Genomic DNA, 21336 nt, shown 5'->3' on the forward strand with positions numbered 1-21336 from the left:
ATGGGAAACTAATGCAATGTGGAACTCGTATATCTGGCAGTTCGGTATGCAACACTAATGCAATGTGGGTGTGAGAAAAGGAGGTATCCCCAACTAGAGTTCCTAAATTGGGATAACTAAATATTTGAAAGGACCTAAATTGTATATACACTAATGCAATGTGTCATACTACAATCCGACAGATCGCGGTGCAGGATTCAGACAAAGCATAACACATCTCTCAGGCAGTTCGTTATGCAAACCTAGTGCAATGCGTAACACACCTATCAGGCAGTTTGTTAGGCAAACTAATACAATGGGCAATACGACAAAACAGGCAGTCCGTTGTGCAGAAATAAAGCAATGCGTTATACAATCATCAGATACTCTGCTACACAGAAGTTATGCAATACGTAAGTTACCCCAGCACCGCTCACGGTGCCTCCAGCGGTCTCTCCACCACTTGTGCTGGCTTGCGGTTAGTCTCCGGCCACAGCTACCCCCCCACACGGGTAAGATAGAACACATTAACTGCATCTTCGCACTCAGGCCCGGTGCTGCCACTCCCTTGGCACACAGGCCTCAATCTGAGCCGAAGCAGAGGCTTGCACTGCAGAACAGAGAGAGAGGCCGAGAGCATCTCCCTCCGAACCCACGCCCCGCCCCAGGAGTCGACACACGTTATCTGGTGGGGTGCGAACCCACTCTCCTCTCCTCGTCTAGCGACTTGGGCCTTCGACTTTCCAGGCAATGGGAAGATCCCAGGCTGCACACTACACCCGCACTCAGAGTCACTAAGACTCACGGGAACTCTGGGTGCACGTTAACCAGACAACTCCTCACAAGGGTCTCAAGCTACGCATGGCCCATCGCGCAGCGTTGCTGAGACACACTTGATCTTCTTGTGCACACGATCACAAGGCACAACTTGCGCAGGTCTCAGCACATGCACCCTGCATCGCTGAGACACACTTTGTCCTCTGGTGCCCCCGCTCACACAGCACCTCTTGCACAGGTATCAAGCAGTAGAAGGTACACGCACACAGCATCGCTTGAGACAGCCTTTATCTCCTGGTGCCCTCGATCACAGGGTACCTCCAGAGAGGGTCTCAGGCTGCGAACAGCACACGCACAGCGTCGCTGAGGCACACTTGCTCTTCTGGTGGTCACAATCATGGGCCAATCCACACGAAAGTTTCAGGCTGCCCCCAAGCATACGCACACACCTCGGTACACACATTCACAGGGCGATCCTCTCAAAGGACTCAAGCTAGACAGAGCACACGCACACCGTATCTTGAGTCTCGTTTGTAACTCCCAGTGCTCAAGATCACAGGGCACAACCTGCAAAGGTCTCAAGCTAGACAGAGCACACACACCCACAGCGTATCTGAGAGTCTTCTCTGGAAACCTTTGTGTTCCTGCATTTCTAAACAGGGAGCCAGCTCACATCAGACCCTTGGGAATACTTACTTCAGGACACAGCACACAGCAAAGTCCTTCAAGCAGGGGCACACAGCACACAGCAAAGTTCCTACAGGCTTTCCTTGGTTCAAACAGCAACCTGCAGGCCAGCCCCAGATCACACAGTAAGAGCAATCGTATCCAGCAGTCCTATCCAGCAGGGCTGATCCCGACGGAGGCAGAGACCCCCCTTTGTATGCGGCCCAGAAAGCTATATAAGTCACTACCATAAAGTGCTTAAGACTTCCATAGTGTCGAGCATCTAGGCCTTCTGCATTGTGAATTGCATCTCTTCCCCTACATATCTCATTGATTTTAGATTCTCCAGCAATCATAAGAACTTTAAGAACTTTCCATTTTTTATCCTGTAGTCAAGTTGTTCAGTTGCTCCCTCGTCTCATAGCGTTTAAACCCTGGGACTGCTAGGTTATTTATTGACAGATCTCCCGCCTTGACGGATTCTATCACGATACCCTGACCACATTGGCGTTTAAGCTTCCATATCGTTGCATCAATTTAGTAGGTTCATGATCATGTGTATACACTTGAATGTAATTTGATACAGAGCCCCTCTCACCACATTATATAAATTGCCTATTATCTACAAAGGAAATTATGACTTCAAAGTGAATTGTTTCAGCTGCACCCTGATGAAGGAACTGTTGGCAAAGGTTCCACTCCGAAACGCGCGTTGGTGCTGTTCTCTGTCTTGAAATTATCTTTGTATTCTGTGTGTGATAACTGTTTTTTTGTTATTTATTTAGTGTGCTTTTGTACAATGATTGATGTTTGTGTGCCGTGTGGTATTGCATTGTTTTTGTATATTCTCTGTATTGTTTTTGCTTTTGGGTTTCTCTATTTTTGAATTCTGTATAGTAATGATTTTTATATCAATGAATTTACACATAATTTTCTTTTAAAAACTAGACTTTTTGATACAATAAAAAAAGTATGAATAATGTGTATCTCTACTTTGTGGGACAATTTTGATTATTCTTATATAGGATATGTTACCTATGCATTAACTAATGGTCAGGGAGAGGGTTTCGTTTTTGTTTATAGTTTCTTCCCTGCCCTCCTCTCTCAACATGTAGAATCCCAGGGACTCTCTGTAGTTTTTGAGTTTTTGAATATTCAGCAGTCTATTCAGTTGTTTTTTCCTTGGCAAAGGTTCCTCTTGATCCACGAAGTAGCACCAGTCTTGTTCACACTTGATCAAGCCATTCTCTAAAGTTCAGGGGCTTCAGCTTGCATAGTTAAATCCCTCAATGGCTTTGAAGTCTTTGTGTTACAGGGGGCATTGACCCCTGCTCAAACCAGTTCTGGGTGCCTCCTTACCAGTGACACCTTCTACCTTTGATTAGCGGTGTCTGGATTCTCAATCACTCAGCAGGAGATTGAACAATTGTTTTTTAGCACCAGCCCAGGCCTCTTCACCTCTAGGCCTACTCCTCATCCTACATACCAGATGCAGGTCAACCTGTGCTGTCTCACCTCCTCCCCTGGGTTAAGACATTCCCCAGATCCTATTACTTTTAAATACAGCCAGTCAATCCACAACCAGGCAGAGACACACAGAAATGTTTAAATACAAAAACCCAGCCCCTTCTAAAAGAGTGGCTTTCAAACACACAATGCAAAAACCATCTTCATAAAAAGATGTGTTATTGCAGGGTGAGTTCAGGCATACTAAACTTCACCTTTCCATCTTAAGCCCTTGGGGACATAGGATGGAAAACATATTACACAGCCTCCCCGTTGTATTCTAGTGGGCAAGATGGCCTTTCAGCAGTGAAAACGAAATGGAGATTATTTTACTGCCACGACATGGCACACACCGTGGTAGATGTCCCACCTTTCACATGCACTGCACCCTGTCCAGGGGTTACCCTAGACCTACCATAGGGGAGCCTGATGTGTATGGAAAGGGAAGGGCAGGGTCTGGTAAGTGCACGCACTTACCAGAACAACATGGCAACTGCGCGCAGGCACTGTAATGGCAGGCCAGAGTTCCCTTTGCAAGGCTACTTGAGTGGTGGCACAATAAGTGCTGCAGGCCCACCGGTAGCATTTGCATTACAAGCCCTGACACACATAGTGGACTTCACTCGGGACTTTACTAGTAAAGCAAACATACCAAAAATGGACAACCAATCACGATTACACTTTACACAGGGAACATTTGCACTTTGACATTGTTTAGCTGGGGCAAAGTGTCTAGAGCATCTAAGTTGGCAACACGTGTCAGAAAAAGGTCTAGGGGAAAAGCAAAAAGTTTAGGGAACTTTAGCAAAAAAGGGCCCAGTCCCACACTGATGTTTTGGGCCTCCACGTCCAAACAAATCATATTTTCATTTAGGTCATTGTCAAACTCCTCTAGGATATTGAGCAGATGTTTTGTGTCCCCTATATATGATCTGATTTTAGTCACGAGGGTCGTAAGAACCAGTCTATATATTTTGAGAGAGGTTGCAAATTAGATCTGATGCCGGAGACAATGGGCCTGCCTGGTGGTGGGGCTCTGCCCTTGTGAACAAAGGTGATCTGGGTTCTTCCATGTTTAGGAAGTCTCTGTAATTTTTTGTGATCCAATTTCTCTCTAATGCTTCAGCAGTGATTGTGGATATGGTTTTCTGTAGACTTGCTGTGGGGTCCCTGTGTAGTTACCTTTAATGTCTCTCTTCTGAGAGGAGGGATAGACATGCTGTCCTATAGGAGTTAACGTCCTGTATCACAATCGCTCCAACTTTATCAGCTGGTTTAATTACTAGGTTGTTTTGGTTGCCTAATGTATCCAGCGCCTTTTATTGTAAACGTTCCATCCAGTTTGTGATGACTCTATCTCCTTGGTGACTGCTTCCTCAAATGCAATGACCTCGGAGGCATTATAAATAGGGGTGGACAGAACGTAGACTTTTGTCGTACGGGTGTATACCCAGTATCATTTTCTTGTTTAGGTTTCCCTTCAAAGAATGTCTTCACACGGATCTTCCTGAAGAACTCCCTTAATTCACAATGGGTTTTAAATTTGTCGATTTGGGTGGTGAGGACAAAGCCAAGGCCCTTATTGAAAACCCCTAGTTCTTCTGCGGTGAAATCCTTGTCCGTAAGGACGACAACTAGGTCTACTTTGAGCTCAGGCCTGCATGTTGGTCCTACATCTGGCTTCTTGTGTTCATTCCTCTTGTTTCGTCATTATATTGAATTCTCCTGTTGTCTCATCTTCTGCGTCTGCCTCTTCTCCCACCCGGCCTAAAAAATATTGCTGGTTTTTGTTAAGCTGGAAGTATTGCATATTCTGGTATTTAGTGGGTCCTTGGAACTGTTGTGGGCCGTATGGTCCTGGCCACGGATACATCTGTGATGTAGGGTCTGTTTGATTACAACCCCCTCTTCTCTGTCTTCTAGGTTTGTCTCTCCGGTTCTTGGACGAATTGTCACTTGACTAATCCTTCTGGTCTGAGTATGTGGATCCTGAGTGACTTCTGTGTGATGAGCCGGTATCTGTGTCCAGCTGTTTGTTATAGTTGTCCCTAATACATGGGTAGACTCTTTCATGGGAAAACTTTTTCAGGTCCTTTTTTGCAACTTGTTGATTTTGCTTTGCATGAGGTAGTTTTTGTGTTTACTGATTTTCTTGTTGACCACCTCCAGTTTCTTCTTAAATACTGATATCTTGATTTTTATGTTCAATGAGTCCTCACTCGTTTTGATGTTGACGAGTAGGGCTTCAGACAGGTGTTAAGCAGTATTAATAATTAAAATCAACCAATCTTACATGTATCTCTACGTAATAAGTTACCATTCCTTCTTGAAAACAGGGTCTTCTATGAAAATTCTAGGTTCATTGGTGACTACTAGGTCTGTAGGGGTAACATTTCCCCGTAAATATTCTGCCATAATTGCTCCATGCAATGGGATCTTCATTTGATTTCTTTTCAGCTCCTTAAGTTCATCCCAACTGTGGGATTGGTTTAAGAATTGGGTGATATTTGTATCTGGCTAAAGAGATGGTGCCACTCGAATTGCTGATGCCATGTCATCAGAGTACCCAATACCTAGTAGTTTGGCCATGTTGAGAGTAGAGTGTTGATTCCCAAAGGAACTAGTGAGGTGCGTGTACGAATGAAGTTTGTGGTGTATTTTATAAAGCTTGTGGAGTATTTTGTATATAAAAGGGTATGTGTTCCAGAGACTTAAACTTGGAAATTTTCCATCTACTTACAGCTGTCCACTGGACAGTCTATATTGTACTAGGCTAAGGTATAAGAGCCCTTTACCTAAGTCGGAAGGGAAGAGAGGTATTCCCGGATGAGGATACGTCCTCCCAAATCCAATACTAATCACCAAAGGTATCCCATCCAGTTTAATGAAAGCTCAGCACTAAACTCTTGTGGCGTCAACCACTCAAGCACGGGGAAGGAAGCAATTCCTTTGTGTTAAATAACCCTCACGCACTCTAGTAGTGTCATGCTTCATCATCAGGTTCACCCTCGACCATAGTTCAGGGAGTACTTAAGAGAGATAGGCCAGGGGTCTAAACATTAAAAATCCTCCTCCATCTCCAGGTATCCCTTTAATAATGGAGTCACAGGGGATAATAAAAAGAAGTAAGAAGGGGTTCGCCCTAATAGGTGGCCCAAATAGGTCCTGGGATTTCTTCAGGGCGAAATGAGGTTCTCTCCCTGGGTCTTCAGTGAGGGTGTTTTCCTATTTTGTTCTCAATGGAAGTCGCAGAAAGCTGCACTCTCATGAAAAGGTGGAAGGTATACTTATCTCCCATTCAGTTCTGTAGTGTTTTTTATCCGCTTGTAAGAGAGGAATATAGTGAGAATTATCATATTTGTACGTTCTGCCCTGCACACAATTCACTCATGTAGTTCCAGCATACTGGGTGCTTTAACGTGCTCTCATTCCATTAACTTATTGTGATCTCTGATAAAACAAGCTTTCTTAGGATCATATTGCCCCATATAGTTGCAATTAGCGGTATGCAACGTTTAGTTGCATCTATATATGCAAGTCCATGAACACAATACTATTAAAAACTCCATGATAATACTTTCGCTGTTGCATCACAAAACATCCTGCAACTTCAATCTCACATTTACACTTCAGGACATGAAATTAATCCTTTTTTCACTTGTGATTGTTCTTACATGCCAAACATCTTACCCTATTCAGGAGGATTTAGTGTGTCTCAAGGGACAGCAGTTAGTGTGGGTAGCCTTGTAATCAAACTCAGTGTAATTTCGGGTTTGATGTAGAACAGGGAAAAAGACAAGTAGAGACTCACTCTGTTAAGATCATGTAAACCCAGCCTCAAATATGTCATTCTAATAAGGCCCCTTTGCAATCAGAAGAAGCCTCATATCCCCACTTACTTCCTCAATGGTCCTGCCTCTCTGTCACACGTACTTGGCTCCTGTGTTTCCCGCCATTTGCAGTTTCATCTGCCGGGGACGTGGCTTATAAAACCATCTCATCCACACATCTACTCGCTGTCCTGGATGCGGGCCCGACCCCGGCAGGTCTGTATAAATAATTTCCGTGTGCTCCAGTCGGGACTAGAGAAAATAGGTTGCCTCATGTGGGATGAAGTCCCTAACACTGGGTAACCATGGTTATTGGCATACACCTGAATTTTCAATTCGTATAGACAACTTTATTGGTTTGTAATTTCATTTTCATCGATCGTGTTTAGGTTCCGGATATGAAAATCCCATACTTGGCCAGATACTGTGTGATGTGACACCCGTAGTTTGTGTAAAATGCTGGTGCGAGCCAAGAACATGTAAACGAGTTACATTATAGGAAGGGCACACCTAAATCATTATTAATGTGCTTGTTCCAGCCAAAACACCTTAAAACATCAGAAGGACGTTACCTAATTTCTTCAGAGAGGTCGTCTATTCTTACACCTGGAATGTGATATGCCACATTTGTTCAACCATACAGTGTATTGTGTATCTATGTCTCGTAGGCCCCTAGTGTTTCAAAGCATGAATGGGGGGTGGTTATCATGATCCCTTGGGTACCAACTAGATTTGGGCAGTGAACTTCGCTTCGTTTGTGGAGTTTGCAGAGCTTTCTGCACTCCACGGAGCTTGCGGAGGGCAGAAAACTCTGCTTCGCGAAGTGCAGCGGAGTTTTTTCCCTGCTCGAGATCAGGAATGGTAAGTTCACGAATGGTAAGTTCGCGAGCGCGAGCTGGCGCTCGGTAGAATTCTGAAGGGAAGGAATACCAGCACAAACTGCAGTTTGCACCACACTCCGCCACTCATGGAACTTCACAGAGTTTTTTTGTAACTTCGAGGAGTTCCGTGTAGCAAAACTCTGAGAACTATGCCCAGACCTAGTCCCAACCCCTCACCTGATGGTAAAGAACGAAGCACCTTGTCTCTGCCCCAAGGAAGACACCCCATGAGGGATGTCAGACTGCTGCATGTCGAAGATTCAGTATTCAGGACCCCGTGTCAGCTTGGTAGAAATTCTACTCCAATTTATAGGGTGAGCATGGGTCTTATATACTACTTATATATATATATTTATATACACTCCAGGGTTTCTTCTAGGATCAAAACGTTTTATAACTAATGTGAATGTTTTTTAAAACAAATGTGATCATGTACAGCGGGCCTGTTGTCCAGAATGATGAAAAAGTGGTGACCCTTGTACAGAATAACTATGCAGTGCCTGAGGGCTTGTTTGTATGGTAAACAGACATAATATCGACTACAAAATATCGAATGGACATAATATCGAGTACAAAATATAGGCTGGACAAAATATTGAATGGACAGAATATAGACATAAAAAATATCGTTTTGAATTTTAAAATATAGATAGTCAAAATATCGAAGTACATAATATAGGTTAATAAAAATATCCAAAATGTAATAATATCGAATTTTTGATAGTGTATTTTATGTGTTAAAAGTGTTTATTTATGTTATAATGTAGTTTAATTAATGAATTTAAAGTTATTTAAATTTTGCGTGATTTAATTCTGTAGCGGGTTGTGGGTTTATAGGGGAATAGGGTGGGAAGTAATTTAATTATAATTAATTAAATGTGTAAATTTATTTATTGGTATTTGTTTTTAATTAATTGTTAATTAATTTTTATTTTGTAATTATTTAAATTTTAATTGCCAATTATTTTATTTAATTGATTAATTGATAATTATGTTAATTTATTTATTTGTATTTGTTTAAAATTAATTGTTAAATAATATTTTTATTTTGTAATTATTTACATTTTAATTGCCAAATAATTTTATTTAATTAAATAATTGATAATTATGTTCATTTAACTAATTTTATGTCTATAGCGGATTGTGGGTTTCTAGGGGAATAGGGTGGGAAGTAATTTAATTATAATTAATTAAATATGTTAATTTATGTAGTGTTATTTATTTGTAATTAATAGTTAAATAATTGTTAATTGGTAATTAATTAACTTTTAATTGAGAATTAATTTAATTAAATTGATTAATTGATAATTATGTTAATTTGACTAATTTATTTTCTGTAGTGGGTTGTGGGTTTATATGGGAATAGGGTGGGAAGTAATTTAATTATAACTAATTACATATGTTAATTTTGTTTTGGTATTTATTAGATTTTAATTGTTAAGTAACTTTTAAATTACTAATTAATTAATTGTTAATTTGTATTTTATTAGCATTAATAGATAACTAATTGTAATGATTAAATTAAATTAGTATTTGTAATTAATTAATTATTATATTATATTAAATTGGTAATTACTTTTAAATAATTTTTTAAAGATATTAATATATAATTTTTTAATAATAATATATGAAGTATCTACTTTCCCTACTGTTGCACTCACTTGAGTGGGAATAGTAATTTTTACCCCTACGCTATCCAACGCTTTCCCTACTGTTGCACTCACTGGAGTGGGAATAGTAATTGTTACCCCTACGTTATCCAACGCTTTCCCTTCTGTTGCACTCTCTGGAGTGGGAATAGTAATTTTTACCCCTACGCTATCCAACGCTTTCCCTACTGTTGCACTCTCTGGAGTGGGAATAGTACTTTTTACCCCTACGCTATCCAACGCTTTCCCTACTGTTGCACTCTCTGGAGTGGGAATAGTAATTTGTATCCCTACGCTATCCAACGCTTTCCCTACTGTTGCACTCTCTGGAGTGGGAATAGTAATTTTTCCCTATACGCTATCCAATGCCTTACCTACTGTTGCACTTTCTGGAGTGGGAATAGTTATTTTTACTCCTACGCTATCCAACGCTTTCCCTACTTTTGCACTCTTTGGAGTGGGAATAGTAATTTGTACCCCTACGCTATCCAACGCTTTTCCTACTGTTGCACTCTCTGGAGTGGGAATAGTAATTTTTACCCCTACGCTATCCAACACTTTCCCTACTGTTGCACTCTCTGGAGTGGGAATAGTAATTTGTACCCCTACGCTATCCAAAGCTTTCCCTACTGTTGCACTCTCTGGAGTGGGAATAGTAATTTTTACCCCTACGCTATCCAACGCTTTCCCTACTGTTGCACTCTCTGGAGTGGGAATAGCAATTTTTACCCCTATGCTATCCAACGCTTTCCCTACTGTTGCACTCTCTGGAGTGGGAATAGTAATTTTTACCTCTACGCTATCCAACGCCTTACCTACTGTTGCACTTCCTGAAGAGGGAATAGTCATTTTTACCCCTACGCTATCCAACGCTTTCCCTACTGTTGCACTCTCTGGAGTGGGAATAGTAATTTGTACCCCTACGCTATCCAACGCTTTCCCTACTGTTGCACTCTCTGGAGTGGGAATAGTAATTTTTCCCTCTACGCTATCCAACGCCTTACCTACTGTTGCACTTTCTGGAGTTTGAATAGTAATTTTTACTCCTACGCTATCCAACACTTTCCCTACTGTTGCACTCTTTGGAGTGGGAATAGTAATTTTTACCCCTACGCTATCCAACGCTTTCCCTACTGTTGCACTCTCAGGAGTGGGAATAGTAATTTTTATACTTCTGCTATCGTACGGTAATAATATTGGATATTATTTAATTATATTATGTTACTATATATATATATGTTTTAACAAATATGATTTTTAAAAATATTTTTTTATAACTTTAATTAATTATTTAATTATTATAAGGTAATTTAAGTATTTTTAAGTATATTTTAGTAATTAATTATTAATATTAATTTAATTTAACATTGTTTTTAATAAAGTCGATATTTTTATGAACTATATTTTTGTAAACAATATTTTTTACTCGATATTTTTGTACTTACCTGTTTGCAGATACAAAGTCGATATTCTGTCTGTCGATATTTTGTCGCCGATATTTTTGCTAGTCGATATTATGTCCCTCAATATTATGTCAGTGATCCGTTTGTATACATCGGGTACAGTTATTATAATAATACTAAGAAGCAATATACAAAATAGAAGAACCTTGTCTCAAAGAGACAGGGACCAAACTCCTGGGTAAAAGGTCACTAGTCAGAACCGTTATTGTCGTGTGGATAGGACAATGTATGTAAAAGAGGGCATACACGGCAGGACTAGCCAAGAGAACATGACAACCCCCCAGCCCTCTACCTCAGCGAAGAGCATGGAAGTCCATATTGATAATAATCTTTCAATGAAGCCTCAAGTGGGGTCTGTAGTTTTGTTCTACTTCTTCCAGCTTTGGCAGATTAGAAAAATTGGAAGATACCTTACCTTTGAAGCTCTTCTTCAGGTTGTTCTCTCACTAGTCATTTCTCATATCAACCATGCGAACTCCCTTTATTTCAGTCTTCCAGAATACCTAATAAAGAGACTACAGCTGGTACAAAACCAGGCAGCCAGACTGATCTACCAACAGCTAAAAAGATGCCTCATCACTCCCCTGATAAGGATATGCCACTAGTTAAAAGTGACATAGCACACTGCATCTAAGGTCGGGTGTATTATCTTCAAAACTTTTGCAGCACCTGCCCGGAATTTTGTCTCTTCACTCATCCACAGCTATACCCCTGCTCATAACCTGAGGTCCTCACACCTCGACATCTTGGTCATTTCCTCCTTTAAAAAGAAGAAGCTAGGCCGAGCCAGATTTTCTGTTCTGGCTCCTCGTTTCTGGAACGCATTTCCACTTAACATCAGATCATCCTCGTGCTATCTTAGATTTAGACTACTCTTAAAATCAAGTCTGTTGGCCCAGGCATATGAATGGAATGATGAGTTGCAAGCCCTTTCCTGTATCCAGTGCCATGAAACAGCCCGGTGTATGTGCTCTCTATAAATAATGTTAGCATAACCTACCATAACATGACATTGACCAGAGAACTGAATCATTGTCTGTGATTCTATGACCATATTGCACCCATATTAAAGGACCTTCAAAGGCTGCCGATCAAAGAACATTCACAGTTGCATAGTACTAAAGATTCTGCATGGTGGCACCCCAGGCTACCTCGCCATAGGTCTCCCAGCTCTACTGTCTGGCACATCATGTATGGTCTGTCTCTGTCAACCTACTGCTCATCTGCAAGAGGGACACCCTCCTTTACGTAACGCCAAGACACTACCAATGATAGCCCGGTTCAAAATCTATTTACCTCTGACCCCTGCTGAGCACTGCAAGATGAGCCAATCTTAGATAATTTTATAGTGTACCACAGAGTACCGGACGCATGGTAGTGACTTGTGGATATATTTCACCATCTGATTAGCTGACATAATTCAAAAGGCATGTAGGGGTAAAGTTACAAACAATGCATCGGTAAGAACAGCAGTTATTGGACAACAAACGTTTGGACAAAATAAAGAACAGGTGGCCACCCCAGCATTGAAATGCAATTCAAATGCAGTAATTCTACTATGGACTGCAGCAACAAGCTACTTTATTATTGCAGGCGTATTGGAGTCAAAGTGCCTAATACATTAAGTAATACAAGAAACTGAAAAGAGATGCTTGCCAACCAGCCCGGAACTGAGTGCACTATTGAAAATGGGGACTTGCACATGTGCAATGTCAAAATGTTGTCATTCAGAGTAAGAGGAGCCAATGGCTGAAGTGTGTCTACCGGTTATATACTGTGGAGGGCGGAACCAAATTGTGAATAACTCTTTAACAAGCCAATCAGTGGTGTAACACAGGCCCCTGTAACGGGGGGGGGTGCAAGCTCCAGGGGACCCCCTCAGCACATTACTCTGGCCGGAGAGCTCATGATTGAGTCCTACGGGGACCCCTCCATGCGCCTTGCAGTGTCTCCAGTTTTATTACGCCAGTGAGGCCAATCGATGAAGACTTTAAACCAACAGCCCCATATGTATGTACATTGTGTATATTTATTTTACACTAGCAGTCTGGTGAAACATCTAAATCTGTTTCAAAGATCAGACCTAAAAACATTATCTCAATAAATTACAGTATGGTTATCATGAGTAGTTTGCTTAGGATTAAGCCATAAACAATACAATTTACTTTGTTTTATTCCTATTAGTAGGAGTATACGTGGTCGTGGTGCTTGTAGCACCGAATAAATTACCATTGTTCACACAGATATCCGTCTTCAACATTTGTAGTGTTGAATTGTCGATCCCTTTTTTAACTGTAAGAAAGAAATATGGATGTAAATTGACAAGTATATGGTGACAGTGAGCATTATTTCCTTAACTGTCCTTAAACAAAGTTGCTTCTGTTATGGTTTGGTCTTCATTCAGACTATCAAGTGGCACTTTATTATGTAGGAGTGATCCTGGTGCAGAGAGACAAAGGAATGTGTATTTGCCCACATTAGGTAGTTGTTGTGTTGAGGTTTTGCCAGTTCTGGCCAGCTCAAATGTTCCAGCTGATGATGGTGGCCACAATAAAGAGGTTAGAAGGTAGCCCAGCTCATTCTACTCTTGGGCCACTGACTAGGAAAAGACTGAGTCAACCACAGGTATTACATACTTATGCATCGAATGACTATACTTCATGGAACACCTGTTGGCCATTGCTACCACTATGTATGGAGATGTAAAGGTTTTTTTTTTTTAGAAGAGTCTGCAATGTGTGAGATGTTCTTACGAATCATAAAAAACAAGAAAGTTCCCTTGCTTGTGTTCTCTAAGTGTAAATCAGATAGCTACCTATTCTGCACTTTTCCTGCAATGATCAGGAGAGCTCTATTTAAAATTGTCGTCATACAGTCTTTCATTCACTCTAAACCCCACAAAACAAGTGAAACCGCAAACGCACTTACAGGCTAAAAATATATATTACGTTACCAAGGCGTATGAATCATCAAAAAAAAAATATATATATATATATATATATATATATATATATATTTTTTTTTTTTAAATATATATATATATATATATTTTAAATATATTAAAAACATTTACAAATACCCCTCAAATATGCACGTATTTCTTGTCAAGGTATCAGCTTTACAGTTCATGTATCATGGAACAAAATGCTGCAACACATTAAAAACAATCAAATTAATCCAAGTCGACACGTTTCGGTGGATCCTGCTGTACGCACCACCTTCCTCAGGACAATTAAAACACACAATTCTTGATATCCAGCATCATTCACCCTAGTTGTTACTGTGAAGGTGATTATAGGCAGCTTTTGCTCATTATCTTTCAAGTTAAAAGTTGTACATAGGGTAGTTCTCTCTTCCCACTACTGCACACTATTTATTTCGCACAGTGGACTGCCCTTTATGATTTCTTAGTATCCGTCGTCGCACCAGTCAATGTTTTGATGTTGATTCTTAATATTATCGCATTAACACTAAAGGTTCTTCATTCCTTCTTATCTTTGTAAGGGATTTGTTCAATTTTCCCAATCCGAGGGTTCTGATACGTCCTCGTCAAAAATGCTGTGACCGGACCGGAGCAAGAAAAAAAAAAGAAAAAAAAATCATAGGAATCATAACACTGTTACCAGTTGCAATGAGGATTTCAGCAGCACCATTCAGCATTTTTGTTTTGTATTCAGGTACACGCATATGAAAGGCACTTACATTGTGTAAAGAAGATGGCGACTACAAGTATGATTATGAAAATGATGAGTAGGGACAAAGAGCCAGCTATTATCCTCCAGAAGCGAAGCTTTTTCTCAAGGTCCTTCGCTACTGTAAAAAAAAAAAAGAATTGGCAGTTATCAATCTCCGATCAACAGCTTTCAGCTCATTCAGTGGCACCCTTCATTCAAAGAATTACTCAGACCCAACAATTCCCTCTCACTTTTCATTTCTAGAGGTATATTAGTGCGATTCTATAGCCTACATAGGTTGGCGCACATTAACCACAACCTGGTAATGAAGTCGGTAATTCCTGCCCCAGCAGATACCACTGGCCTAAATGGTGTCTCTGGGGGTTGTGATTAGCCCATTAATCATCACTATGATGTGTGTTTTAGCTGTTACCGGGCACATCATTCATTGCAAGTAACATGGAATGATAGCCTCATTGCCAGATTTACCCCTGCACTCTGCCTTCAGTATGATGCAGCATTTGCCTCATCCTTACAGGTGAACCTTTGCCGCAGAGGTCTCGGTTACAGTGCCCAGTCACTTGTAGTAAGTGCTACATATTCCCAGTGGTCAGCCAAGCACCCCATTCTTTCTGCTCGAGGGGCAAAAATTAGGTGTGGATAGGAGAGGCTACTCCCCTGGGCTGCTAGTTGCAATCTCTTTGGGTGGCATGGCACACGATGCGAATTGAACAATCAGAATAATGATAATTTAGAAGCAGGTATGGCTTTAGCCTTCGGCATCTGGCTTTATATGTCTTTTATTAGCTATTGTTTCATAACATGCAGCATCCTCCAGTTTCCTATAGAGATTGAGCCCCCACCTTGGATCAATGGGTAGGTAATACCTCTTTCTCTGCCCATATTGTTTCACTCAAACCATGCAACTGTTCTCTGGTAAGTTGAAATGCTGGGAGCAGCATCTTAACTGGTAGTTTCAAAGCACCGTAAAGCCTTCTCTTAGAACACTATATCCAAAAGTTTTCATCGAATCCAACCCTCTCCTATGGCATGCTCTGTCCCAGATAAATAACAGGGACCCTTCCTATCCTTGAGCAACGCCAAAGTCATCTGTTCTCTGCATCTTCCTAGCCAAGAAGAGAAGAAGGTGCCAAAGAGGTGCCCAGATCTGAACAAGTCCTGGTTTATTCTATTCTTGAAACACAGCTATGGGGAGATTGTTGCAAGAAGGATGCAGCTATGCATGTTAGCTATAGAATTCCCATGTTTAAAGTCAATTATGCACAAAGCAGCAAGTGGCCCTGTGCCCTGCAGTAAACCTGCTGCTCTGCTGATAAAGATCTGTTTCCTTCCCTTCAACACTAATGAGATTTTTCCCTGTGTGTAAACTTGGGCATGTTGTAAAACGTTGTGACAATTTATGATTACAGATCTTTAACCACATAGAGGCTCATTACGATGCCGGGCGTAATAACTCTGCCCGACACCGTCTCGGTCATGGGATAGACTGACACCCGGTCATCCGTCCCAACCGCCCCATTAGGATGCGACCAAACACTGATCGGTTACATTACTATATTTTTCAATGGGACTGTGCATTCTGGCCGTAAACCGGGCGGAATGCATGTTCCCATTGTAAAATGGCAGGCCCGGTTCATCCCTGCACCCGGTGGCAGGCACCTCAAGGTGCCTGCCACAAGGTGCAGGGATCAACAGGGGGCACCATAGATGCCCCCTTGGCCTCCAACCAGAGGCCGTGCCCCCATAGGGACCCTGCTGGGGGCCCCCAAAGAAGATTTCCATATCAAACATGTCATTGTAATCTCAAGGGTGGAAAGGTCTGCCGGTGGGATTACTTGATGCATTCCGACTGGCGGATGGGATCTCTGAGCCTGTTGGAAGCCTGCCAAATTGACCGGTCGGATTTCTTTCCGACCGCCTTCATTGTAATGAGGCAGTTGGAAAGCAATGAAACTGGAACATTACAATGCAGTTCGCAAGGCTCGGACCAACGGTCGGTGCCTTCGGAATCGCATCGCAATTATCCTCCTAATGATTTTTAAACTTGCCAAATAAATTAATGTAGAATACCTCGTTTTTGTTTTGAAACTCCTAATTTTATATTATACAAGTCTGGCTTTATATGGCCTCATTCTCTAGCACATATTTAGAGCAGTCACTCAACCAATTCTCTCGTTCGACATCTGTCTAGTGTTTCTTAGCCTAAGGTTCCAAAACCCTAAATTGGGCACCAGAAAACAATCTACATAAAGCCACCAATAATCTTGTGATGAAACAGACCAGGTTTGTCCTTGTTTGCTAAACACTTAATTTAAGGTGGCAGCTGTGCGGATCACAGAAGCAAAACTGGATGCCCATCTTTGGCAAAGGTTGTCACTCAACTGTGCAGTCAGGTTGTATGATGGAACGACTCTCTAAACCACGCATGCCTGAACAAACACGGTCTTAACAACGACTTTGTCTTAACCACGTATGCCCTTCCTACGCATGCCTTTACAATGAATTTCCTTGTAAAGGCCTGATTGATTAAGGTATATGTATGGAAATCTCACCCCCTGGGTCTCCTGCCCTGAGCCCTAAATTTCAGCCCCAGCCTAACAATCTACCCGTCCCAGCCCTAAAAACTACCAACCCCCCACCCTGAGCCCTAAAACCCAGTCCTAGCCCTGACCCCAAAAGCTGGCCTCCCAGCCCTACAAACACCCCTGCTCCCTACCCTGAGCTCTAAAACGACTCACCCGCGTCCGTGCACTAGAAGGCAGCAGGCAAAAAAGCTTCATAGCTTCTCCATGGGCACCACACAGGCAAAAAGTAGGAAATTATTCCAAGTATCTCCAACACCTCCTACCCATTTGCTCAGGGCTTAGAGCGCTGACTACCTTTGCCATGCATATGCCTTTTTATCACCATTACAACGATTTTCGCTGTAAAGGCAGCATTGTAAAGCATAGGTTAAACCTTGTGTGATACAGGCTATGCGTGGTTAAGGTAGACACGATGTAAAGTGCCCGTTGTTAAGGTAACACGTGGTAACAACTGTAAGGTAAGGGTTGTTTCCCAAATAATGACAAAAATAAAATAATATATGATAGAAGCCAACCTAGTAATAACAAATACTAATTGATACTTAATGAAAAGTATGTAACAAATGAAGTAGTACTTCTCAAGTATTGTATCTTTTATAGATTCAGAGGATTGAATCTTCCCCGTCATAGTGGTGGGAGTCCCACAGTAACAGTAAAATAGCACTATTAAAACTCAACATTCAAATGCCTATAGGAATTCACTTGCGTTTAGCAGCATATTACCATTGTTTTAAAACATCCAAACTCAAGTCAATCAGAGCATAGACCTCTATGGTCTCCTTCCCCTGCATGGCCTTCATACCTCAGATTTCTTTCCGCACATCGTGTGTTAGGGAGTCTCCCTAAGCACTGCTCAGTCGCAGTGTTTCTACTGTTGCTATTTTGAACTTCCAGCTAGCAGTTCTTTTCTTCACTTCATATCTTCTTCTGAGGTTTAGTCTAGGAGTGTGAGTACCTATTTTTCTTCATTATGTCAGAGTCTAAAAAAGGGTTGTTTAGGCAATGTAAGACTTGTGTAAAGTCCAGACTATATTCTGAGGACCCACATAGGGAGTGTCTTTATTGCCTGTATCCAGATCATAAGCCCAGAGGATGCAAGTACTATCATAATTTCTCCACAAAAACTCCCAAAGAACTTTATTTTAAAGGATTTATATAGCGCTGGCTAGACCCGGAGGTATCAGAGCGCTTTACATGACTATCATACCATAGTTGCAGGTTACATCGTTACAAAAGTTACACAGTTATTAGAGCCTGGCACCATAGTTACATATACGGTCGAGACAAACAAAAAGGACATATGAAAGGGAAACAGCAGGCTAGGAGAGAGATTCAGGGGAGAGGGGTAGAAGCAGGGGAAGTAGACAGAATGAAGGAGGGAAAGAGGAGGGGAGGGTGAGTGACCTTGAGGGTAGGCTGCTTCTCAGGTTGTAAAGGAAAAAAGAGGCAAAAGGTTCTGAGGCTGAGGAGAAGCAACATACCTCCTCCAGAAAAAGAAGGGAAGAAGGGTCTTCCTTTTCACTTAAAGGCCATAAAAAACTACAGGTCTCAGAGGAAAGAGAAGGGTTATGAATAAAAGGGCATAAGAAGACCAGCCCGGTCCCTCATTTTCTCACCAGAGGTCTGGTACTGCTCCACAGTTGATGCCTCATACTGTTGCAGGGATCCTGCTCTCACACAGAACTGTGCATAGAGACTTGGAACCTCAGTGAATTAGGGGGTGCCAAAACTCACCTTAGTACCCAAAATCCCCTACCAGACTAGCAACCAGTGTCTCATTGGTTCTTACAAACTCCCAATGTTTAGACAACCCAGAACATGGACTTAGAACACCTCAGGTAACCTGGAACACATGAACACTCTTTCGTTATACCAACATATCAATCCAGAACGAGAAGTAAATGAAGACACGTGCACGTTTGAAATGTTTATTTCTAATGCAGTGTTCTCAAGCTCTGTATCTTAGCTAGTACAAGCAAACATATTATAAGAAACAAAGTAATCAGCATAGTTACTAGTCCATAAAATACAAAGGGAGAAAGCATGTTAAAATGCTAGAGGGAAGAATGCTAAATAGCACCTAAGTCTTACCCTCCCATGCTAGTATATTATTTTATATCTAAGAAGGTCTCTTTGGGTTTTAGAAGGGCGACCCCATACCTCTGATCCTAGTGGAAAGGGATCACATCATCTTGCATGCGAAGCATCATCAAGTGTGTGGCATGCTCTGTGTAGTGCAATATTAAACGCGCCTAAAGCCAGAGTTGGCCGCAGCTGCATATATGTTATGTCTAGAACGTGCGAAGATCAGACCTCACAACAACCACTGTGTTGAAATAACCTTGAAGGCCTCGGCACTCACTGTACAGACATAGCTTACCAAGCAAAGCTGATACAATAGCAAAACATATTATTCTCGTGTGAAGCAAAATATTCTACTAGGCTCAAAGCTCTAATAACAATATGCGCCGTGTGCAGAAGCAGCAGAAAGGTAAAATGGCGTTTAAACTCCTAATAAGCTCATGCTAACTTAACACAGTGCGAAGGCAAAGCATATCTATATGACAATACTCCTTCCAGGGAATCATCATCTGAGAAAACACGCTCGACGATGTTCCTGTCGATGAAGAAATTGGCATCTACAGTGTCCATCTCCACTGGAGCTGGCACTCCATCTGCCGTTTCGTCAGCGACTACGACTACGCCGACGGTCAAGATGAGGACGGCAACTTCCTCGACGACAGCAGTGGTGGTGTCACCATTGTTGGCTGCGGCTAGACCATCTCCATCGATGAGGCCTTCACCGTTTGCTTATAAAGCCGATTCCTCCCCTTCTGCAGGATTTTTCAGAGATTTCTCCGTTACCTCTTACTCGTGTCCTGGATTTCCAGGAATCTGAAGATGATGGTCCTTATGGCCCTGCATAATGTCCCTCATAACTCAGGGTTAAATATCACGACTCAGAGGAAGAAGAGGAAATGAATGGCTTATCTACTTATTTGGAGGGGGATTATTCTTTTTCTGATACAGGGCATCCCAGTGCTCAATGTTTCGATGCATTTCAGGAGCACAACCCTTACGAGGAAAAGGGAGAACAAGCTCAGAAACACTCCATCAATATCCACGTTTCATTACTCCCTGACATTAGGTTGATGCTAAATGATTCTTACAAAAAATTTCCTGAGGCGAACTCTGCTCCGCAGCCACCTCCTGTTCAGGAGGCTCCCCTTTCTGTGTCGCTCGCTGTGCCCCCATTGCCAAAAAACAAGACCATTTCTCCACCTGTGGAAATTCCTACCCAATTTCAGGATGATGATGACCAGCAACTAGAGGAAGGGGAATTGCAGTTGGACACGGATGTCCATGATGAGTGGGAGGGCTACGTGGCTCCTACTTCACCTTCTCTACCTCTAGCCGACTTCCCACCTGCAGATATCAGCGGGTTCCAGGATCTGTTGGAACGTGCTTTAGGCACTTTGTCCTCCTAAGCCTGCCAAGCAGAAGGAGTGTTTCTTGTATCATTTTAAGCCTACAATGCAGAGTTCCAATAGATCCATTCCCATTGTGAACTTCTCATAGCAAGAGGGCCTGAAGTTGATGAAGATCCTAGCCATTATACCTATGGTGGTACTGAAATTGGACAAGAAATATAGGGCGCCTGAGGACTCTCCAGCGTGCTTGATTGGACACCCTTGGCCTGATACAGTTATTATGAAAGATGCTCAGAGGTGACCTAAAAATCCTTCTTCTCCGTGTGCGGCTCTACCTGACAGGGAAGGGTGCAGACTAGATAAAATCGGGAAAAGGTTCTCTGCTCTGGAAGCCGCTGCTATGAGGGCCTCCAACATCATGGCTATCCTTGGGCAGTATGACCACCAGATGTGGTCCGACATCTCTGCCTTGCTGGAGTTTCTTCCAGAGGACAAGAAAAAAGGAGCAAATGACGTGCTATCAGAAGGAGAGAGAGCCTCTTCCGAGCTGATTGCTGTGGCTCTAGATGTTTCACCGACCACCTTCAAGCAGATGTCAGGAGCGGTGGTGTTGACTGTGGGACTGAGCCTATGAGGAAGGAGGTTTCCGAAACGCATCAGGCTGCTCCTTCTTCGTGTGTCTGCCGTGCATTGGTGCGGCCCGGGTGCTTCCTCAACCTGTGGGTAACTTTGTAGCAAAATATTTTTGTGGCTGCCTAGCCGTGAAGGGAGCACCAACTCTAGGATTGGCAAAGCGGGCTAGGGGCTGGAAATACGTCTAGGTCCACATGGGGCAAGCAGCGCCAGGAATTCAGACTGGGCGCACAGTGAGGCC

General features: G+C 42.2%; 1 protein-coding gene across 2 annotated transcripts in view; it reads right to left on the reverse strand.

The window, feature by feature from the left end:
* The window catches only part of LOC144770368 (CD209 antigen-like protein C), a 233071-nt gene that overhangs the window by 43790 nt on the left and 167945 nt on the right, over positions 1-21336 (reverse strand). Inside the window, exons 3-4 of one of the 2 annotated variants that reach the window (XM_078654834.1) lie at positions 14454-14564; positions 12981-13043 (exon numbers count right to left, since the gene is read on the reverse strand). In XM_078654834.1, coding sequence (XP_078510960.1) covers positions 12981-13043; positions 14454-14564 — 174 coding nt within the window. The remainder of the gene's footprint in view (positions 1-12980; positions 13044-14453; positions 14565-21336) is intronic. The other variant, XM_078654835.1, reaches the window with a different exon arrangement.

This window comes from Lissotriton helveticus, chromosome 7 (genome assembly GCF_964261635.1).
Source record: "Lissotriton helveticus chromosome 7, aLisHel1.1, whole genome shotgun sequence".
NCBI lineage: Eukaryota > Metazoa > Chordata > Amphibia > Caudata > Salamandridae > Lissotriton > Lissotriton helveticus.